Raw genomic sequence first — 8,047 nt, 5'->3', positions numbered from 1 at the left:
TGGAATAGAGAATTCCGAAACGAGGGGTATATTGGGAAAGTGGAAATGCGGAAGAAGAAATTGAACGGAAAAGGTGGCGTTGGCCCGTCGTTTTCCGGCTACCTTCCAAAATTGTTCTTTTTATAACTATAATTAGGTCATGCAGTTTTGATTCACCAGTGAGGTTTGTAAAAGAAATGTAATGGAGTAATTGAGTAAATTACTTTAATCTATACAATTCAAATTTGTTGTAAATATTATAAAAAGTATAATGCTAGTTTTTTTAGATAATAAATTAGAACTTAGACATAAACTATAAATTAGTACTCCCTTTGTCCCAAGTTAGATACACCTTCCCTGAACGTAGGCATGCACAAACCGACCCGGCCCGGCGGTTAACCGCCGGTTCGGGCCCGCCGGTTCATGAACCGGAACCGGGCCCGGAACCGGCGGGTTGAACCGGCAGAAGGGTTGAAGGGTCGGAAGGGCCGGTTCAGGTTCGGCAATATATTGAACCTGAACCGGCGGTTCAAAACCGGCGGTTCGGCGGTTCGAACCGCCGGTTCAAAGGGTTAAATAGTGTTTCGTAGGTTAGGGGTTCGTAGGGTTTGCGTAGGGGTTTAGTATAGCCGTTGGAACCGGCGGTTCGCGGGGTAAACCGCCGGTTTGAGGGGTAAACCGCCGGTTCGGGAGCCGGTTTCTGACGGTTCCGGCAACTTTTCAGAGGCTAGGTCGTAGGGTCAGTGTGTAGGCCTGCAAAACCGGTCAGAAACCGCCGGTTTTCGGTCAGAAACCGGCGGTTTTCTGACGGAAACCGTGGATAACCAGCCGGTTTAGGGTTGAACCGCCATATGTTTTTGTATATGCAAAAACAATTACATAATTGTATTTGTATATATTCTAGTCGATGAAGTATATTTCTCTATACGGCTAAATGAGGGAAACTTTTGACAATTCTACTATATTTGTTGATTGTTAGACGAAACTCAACATTTAAAGTTGAATTGCTAAAGGTGTCCTTAATTTAGTTATGTAGAAAGATCTTCTTCGCCGGTTAAGAGTATATATATAATACACTTATACGTTTAAGAACTTCAACATCGTTTCTTGTCATTTGTAATTAGTTCTTCACTAGTAGTCTCATTTGTATTTAAATTTTGTTTAAGACTTCAAGACCGCCATATGTTTTCAATTTGTAATTGTTGTAACTTGTAACGTGTAATTTGTAAACATGCAATTTCAATAAAATTACAACTTTATCCGTATTTTTTTCAATTTTATTTACTCACATTTCATAAAAAAACAAACTTGAAAAGTGTAATGTAAGTTGATTAAAATTGAAAAGTTGATAAATGCAAAAAAAAAAAAAAAAAATTCGTCGAACTGGCCCGGAACCGGCGGTTCAAGCCGAAAACCGGCGGTTTTGAACCGCCCCGTAACCCGCCGGTTTTTTGAACCGGAACCGGAACCGCCGGGAGCTAGGCGGGCCGGTTCAGGTTCATACATTCCCCGACCCTTGAACCGCCGGTTCATGACCCTGAACCGGCGGTTTTCGACCCTTGTGCATGCCTACCTGAACGGCATAAGATGCTATGCAGTTTTTATTTTGTGTATTGAGTGAAAAGAATAAAATAAGAGAGAAGAATAAGGAGTAGATTGCGTCTCGGATTAGGGTTTGGAGGGTGGTAGCGGTGTTGTTTGGGGGCGGGGAAGATCGTTTCGATGGATTTTTGCAAGGTGGAGATGGTATTGTACAAGGATTGGAGTTGATCGTGGAGAGGGAAATGGTCGGAGTTGAGGAGCTGCTTCTCTAAGGAAACTACGGCGGAATAAGCTGCCATCGCTGAACCAATTAACGTACAGAGAGAGAGATGCAGAGAGAGAGTTCTGTTCGGTCGTCTTTGTCTGTGTTTCAAGTTTCAAGCAAAGAGTGTTCGCGCTCGCTACGTCAACGGCTCATCGTGACTCCTGATGGATCAACCCGAACTGACTTGGTAAGATTCAGTCATTTATGTTTTGTTTAGTTAAGATGGCTTATTGAGTAATTTTTTTATCTTAACAGTGACTTCTTAAATTTGAGGGTCAAAGCAATTTTAACTCAATTAATAACTTTAAGCTTTAACACTAATAATTATTTAATATTTAAACACTATACTGAAATTCATTTTTGTCATTAAAAAAACTATAAATAAATATTTTATACATTAAACTAGTTCAATCATACCAAACCAAAAAATAAAACAATTCACGTAACATTTGTATTTGTAGGGGCGTATGGCTAAAGATGTCAATTAGTACATATTTTAATGGAAATTCTATGTTTAAAATCTGACCGCGGGTATAAAAAATTAATCTCAACTATTCAATAAATCACAAAACTCTACGTGAAATGAAACTATTTATCGTTGGCCCGTCGTTTTCCGGCTAACTTTCAAAATTGTTCTCTTTATAAGTATATATATCGCTATTATAAGATGTTAATATCACATTATTGATATTAAATTTCATTACCTGCCTTACACGGCTACGGCTGAGCTTTAATACTACATGTCATTGCAATTTGAAATAAACTGTATGAATTAGGCCGGTCCAAACACAACCAACCATATTTTTCATGTCAGTCAAATATTATTAATATTATAAACGTATATAAATTAAGAGAGATTTTGATATGTCACAAATAATATAAATACTGATATAAATGTTTCTGTAATTTTAAATAATTGAATTTTGAGCTGGCTAATTAATTCAAATTTCCAAAACAATGTCTTTTATGCTAAAATAATAAATTAGTGGTCCCGACATATTGTCACGTGGTATGTCTAACCAAACATAATTGCAAAAAATCACTTCTCTCTTTTTTTCTCTCTCCTAATTGTAATTGATTTAATAAACCACTTGGCAATATAGTGTTCGGACAACTAATTTTTACTCTTTATGCAGTACAAGAGCTAGTTGTATTACTATCAAAGAAAAACTAACGAAGCTTTTGTAATGTGGAAAAGACAGAATTGGTAGATAATAACATAAATTATGCATGGGCAAGAAACTCCCACTTGTCACATGCAGCCTACGTGAAGTTTCCCTTATGCTAGGCCAAAGGGAAATGTCTTCTCAAACAGATATTAATTAACATAACCAAAATAACTTCAATTACCATCCCAACCTAATTTTCTTTAGAGCATCCGCAACCAGGGACGAATCCAGAAATTTATACGAAGAGGGGCAAAAATATATATAGACAAAATTTAAGAGATTTAAGAGGGGCAATTAGTAAGAAATTAAAACAAATATATTTTACATGTATAGTTTATGTATATTTGATGAAATTTGAGGTGGGGCATTTGCCCATGCTAACTAGTAGCTAGATCCGTCCCTGTCCGCAACGCGTCTCTTATCCATCCCCGTCTCATTTTGGAGAGACGAGACGGATAAGAGACGGCGATGCAGCCCTCCGTCTCGGTCTCGTCTCGTCGAGCGTCTCGTCCCGGAGGGAGAGTTGGCGAGACAGCTCGCCACGCGCCAGCGCCACGTGGCGAGCGCCGGTTCGTCCGTGATGCCCACTCGCCAGCCCGCGAGTGGGCGTCGTTTTTATCCGAATAAAATGTTTTTTTTTTTGTTTTTTTTAAATTCAGGACAAATTCGAAAATAAAAAAAAATTCTCAAAAAATATACTAGCCGTTTATAGTCGTTTTTTGCAAATTTTTAAATTTTTTTAAGCCCCCAATCACTTCTATAAATATCAAATCATTCCCACAAATTAATCCACCATAAAAAAAACTCTTTATTCTCACTCAAACACTCTACATTCTTCATCTTAAAACATTATTCTTCTCCCAAATTTAATCCATTCATGGATCCATTTGAGCAAATGCGTCGAATAAAAAAATCAAACACCCTGAATTTTCAAGTATCGTTGGAATCCACATACTAAAAGTTCGTCGGAGCTCTCTCCCAAATTCAAAATAAAATCCTTCACCTCCCCAAGTCTATCGCTGCGAATTTTTGTTGCCTCGAGCTTTGATCCCACGGAATAAGACGTCACAACTGATGATATCTTTTTCTGCTTCTTTGAGTTTTGAGATTTTGAATTTAGAGAGAGTGAGCGGAAGATTTTAAATTATGTATATTTTATTTATTTTTAGTATTTTGTTAATGTGGTTTTTTATTTTTTTAGAATTTTAAGTTGTAATTTTATTTTATTTAATGAAGTGTGTTTTTATTAATTGAATTTGTTGGAAATAAAAATAAAAAATGAAATTGAATGAATAGTCAAGGGATGAGATGATTAAGAGATGAAGGGATGCAGGTGTTGTCTCTTAGTTAAGAGATGGGGTGAAAAGTACAGTGGGGCCCATAAATAGTGAAGAGATGAGACGATTAAGAGACAGTGTTGCAGATGGCCAAAGCAGCGTAGACTGTCTCGAGACAAAAAAAAATCTCTAGTGTAACATTTAAAATATGAGGTGAGGCATTTAAAATCTTGGATGGAGATAATTATAAAAATAAAATCTATGGTGGTTCCCATTCCATATCCATCAACACACTCACACACCTCCATGTGTCCCTCTTCCCAAACCCAAATGGTCCTCCCCTCATCAATACGATCAAATCTATTCAAATTGATTGGATAACCAACATTGAATTCCACATAAAATGAAAGTAAAATGTGAAGATTATTTTTCTTATTTTAATAAATTTATTAATCATCCCTCCTACATACTCCTTGTGCTATAAATTCGAGCATAGGCTATTTCCATTATTCATCATATTCGTATTACTCTTTTCTCTCCCTGAAAAAAAAAACTAATTAATTAAAATGGCGAATGCCCGTATAGCAAGATTCATCAGCGAGGCGGCGCCGCCGCAGTTTGTGAGCAATATGAGGAACAGGAGGTCGAAGATGCTGGACACCATAGATGAGGAGGAGAGAGAAGCAAGCAGCAAGCAATCTGTCTCTCTGCTCAAGAATCTTCATAAATCTGTGTCCCAATTCCGCGGGTGACCATGTACTGCTCTCAATTTATGTACTAGTAATGCCCGAGCATTGTTGCTAATGCTAAGTGGTGTTCGATTTTCCACTCTCTCTCTGTCTTAGTGTTGGCTATGGACCTAATTTTGCAGAGAGCCAAATTTGGTCCTTGTTGTCATACAATTATTTAGATGTAGTACAGTGTTAATCATTTTCACTGCTTTATTTTCTTGCTATCACCAAACCGCTCATCTATTTTGTCCTCCATATATATATATATAAGTATTTCGTTGCAATATTTAGCGGGAAAATTACAAGGGTTAATTAATGTTCTTCTAAGGGGTACAATTGGACGACATGATATCGTTTGACAATACAACATCACACATGAACTATATATACTGAAAAAAAATTGAAGTGTTGTAAATTCAAAAACAAAAATAGAGTTGTAGCAGTAGTATAAATATAAATGTAAATGTAACTTTTTATCAAACTGACAATTTTAGGTAAATATTGTAATTTTCTGACCATGAATGTAAAAATATAGAATGTAGAAATAAACGGTATTACTATCATTCAAGTTTACGAAAATCGTACAGATGATATGATAGTGGGTTGATAAGATATTGGAACATGTTAGCTTTCACTTTAGATATGGGAGGCCCGGCCCAACTTCGTAGATGATCCGATGGATTCAAGCTGGGCCGGGCTGAAAATCCCACTGTTCTCAGAGGGTATCAGTTGGGGCCTGAAAAAAGAAAAATAAAATGACCAGAAATTTTATTTAGGAATAACTACGAATGTTACAATCGATTAACACTATCAAATACTACTACAATCGAATCTTACATATCCAAACCCTCGAACATTTATTGTCACATCGATAAACATTTATTGATTGCTCGAAGGTTTCCAACTCCAGATCTCACTTTCCATGTCTTACAAAACATTTCCCAAACCTCGATCGATGAATGAACACGAAATCTGGCTCTCAATAGATTTTGGAGACATCCAGGGAGCTAAATGTTGTCCAAGCATCCTAAGACAATCACAAAATAATTAATAGTTCTATTAATAAGCTAAGCTAGTGAGAAGTTGACATGATTAAAAATTTAAAAAAGTACTCACTTGAAGAGCGGCGAAGACCTTGTGTGCAATGTACTTGTGTAAGAGTGATGCTCCTCTTTGCTGAAGCTTGTCCGGATGTAGGCATAGAATTGCTTTTTGATAAGCTTTCTTCACTTGTGAGCTCTCCATTAGTTTCGTTAGAGGTATCGCCATCCACCCGCTGTTAGGCCATACGATCCGATGAAGGGAAGACAATAGCAGCCGGATATCGGATTCCTTGCCGCTCAACCACAACCTTATCTTTTCATCAACAATGCTCCTATCATCCTCTTTCTATCATCATTTTACACATTATTAATTACTCCCACCTTATTAACATAAAACAAATAGACTCACTAATAAAGGAGTATAATGTACCTCAACCCCTCTTGACTCATCATTCATTACTCCTGTGGCTGCTTAGTAATACAATATGTACAGATTCAAAATACTTAAAATTCAAACAAGAAAAATCAGTTTATTAGTTAACTAACCAAGTGTGGGTTTCTCTTGGGAGTGAAGCTTTTGCTTGGCCCACGCGATCGCTTCATCAACGTCACTCGGTACATAAGCACTTGCAGTTTCTCTACTGCAACAATCAAGCTCTATAACGTATGAGCTCACAAACTCATCTTCATCAATTTCCATTTCTTCATCAATTATTTCTGCTTTCATTCTCAATTTTATCTGCTCAATGTTAGTAACATTTTCCTCAATTCGAGGAGGGCAGCCCCCTAATTTGGTTTCACAATCCAAATCGGAAAATAGTGCCCATTTTTTATGATCGGAATCTCCGTTTCTCGTGGATGTCCACTTGGTCTTGATGTCCATTGCTCTACAAATTGTAGGAAATGAATATTACTATTAATAATTTACATTTATTGATCACTCGATTTTTTTAAACATGTCATAAATCCAAACGAGGGTATTCACAACATTGTTATCAACTTATTTATTTTAGTTTCGATGAGCTTTGCTCTCGATTGGAATTATCAAAATTGTGGAATTGATGAGCATCCAATCATGCATGCATGAGTTTGATGTTTAAACATACATCTTCGAAAATATAATTAAAACCCACTTTAATTCCATGTTTTGGTTCTTAAAAATGCACATTTTATTATAGTTATACTAGCAGTATTTACTATTAAAAAGATTCGACTACATTTTGCTATATCCAATAAAATAAGAGGATTAATTTAATTTGTAGAATCATTATTTTATACTCGCACGCACGCACCTGAGCTTCGCCGCTGACATAGCAACGTCGCCGGCTGATTCGGAATACGACCTCTTCTCCTCCTCCTTCTTCTTCTTCTTCGCATCCAACCCAAAAATGTCTATGAAGGAACGGCTCTTTTGGTTATGCTTCAACGAAGGAATATCCAAAAGGGGCAAATTCCGTCCCCTCCGCCTCAGCGACGGCGGCGGCGCCGTCTCCGTCGACCAGAAGACATCGTCGTAGAAGCTAGCGTCGGCGGATATTTGGTGGGAGAATATGCTACGTGGGCGCGGGGCACCACCGAAAATGTCGGTGAAGAAGTCGTGACGGAGATCCTCCATTTTCTTGATTTTCCAGCGAGGTTTATATGGGATTTTTGTATGTAGTTGTTAACTTGTTGTTTTGGAATATTATCCAAGTCAAGTTGAGTTTCTATTAAATAGACACGGAAGGCAAATAAGTTCCCACCTTTGTATGGAGGCGTACACACATTGGTTTATTGGATTTGGAGCAATCCTAGCCAAGGAAGTTAATTTTTACTCCCTCCGTCCCCGAATAAGAGTCGTTAATTTCCATTTTGGGCAGTCCCCCATTAAGAGTCACTCTTCATTTTTACCATAAATAGTAGTAGGCCTCACATTCCACTTAATCACTCCACTCACATTTTATTATAAAACAAATATAAAAATGTGAGTCTCATATTTCACTAACTTTTTCAACCAACTTTTCTCTACATTTCTTAAAACTCGTGCCTGTCAAAGAGCGAC

General features: G+C 37.4%; 1 protein-coding gene across 2 annotated transcripts; it reads right to left on the bottom strand.

The window, feature by feature from the left end:
* Positions 1-5,707: 5,707 nt before the first annotated feature.
* Positions 5,708-7,678, bottom strand: LOC121803291. Of its 2 annotated transcripts, none has more exons than XM_042202970.1 (5): positions 7,299-7,678; positions 6,553-6,893; positions 6,437-6,477; positions 6,080-6,352; positions 5,708-5,990 (listed from the first exon to the last, which is right to left on the bottom strand). In XM_042202970.1, exons 1-5 carry the CDS (start codon positions 7,619-7,621, stop codon positions 5,943-5,945), a joined length of 1,026 nt encoding a protein of 341 aa, XP_042058904.1. In that variant the 5' UTR covers positions 7,622-7,678; the 3' UTR covers positions 5,708-5,942. The 2 variants fall into 2 exon arrangements, with proteins under 2 accessions (XP_042058904.1, XP_042058905.1); XM_042202971.1 differs by having other exon boundaries at positions 6,437-6,474.
* Between the last annotated feature and the right edge of the window lie 369 nt (positions 7,679-8,047).

This window comes from Salvia splendens, chromosome 5 (assembly GCF_004379255.2).
Source record: "Salvia splendens isolate huo1 chromosome 5, SspV2, whole genome shotgun sequence".
Lineage (NCBI taxonomy): Eukaryota > Viridiplantae > Streptophyta > Magnoliopsida > Lamiales > Lamiaceae > Salvia > Salvia splendens.
Note: the sequence above shows the minus strand (reverse complement) of the source record. Positions and strands in the feature narration are given on the sequence as shown.

What these genes read in the sequence shown, in the direction of transcription:
- LOC121803291 (XM_042202970.1), bottom strand. Translation starts at nt 7,621, where the DNA reads ATGGAGGATCTCCGTCACGACTTCTTCACCGACATTTTCGGTGGTGCC. An exon ending in ATGTCAGCGGCGAAGCTCAG is followed by an intron (nt 6,894 to 7,298) that starts GTGCGTGCGTGC and finishes TACAATTTGTAG; the next exon opens with AGCAATGGACATCAAGACCA. An exon ending in CCAAGAGAAACCCACACTTG is followed by an intron (nt 6,478 to 6,552) that starts GTTAGTTAACTA and finishes TGTATTACTAAG; the next exon opens with CAGCCACAGGAGTAATGAAT.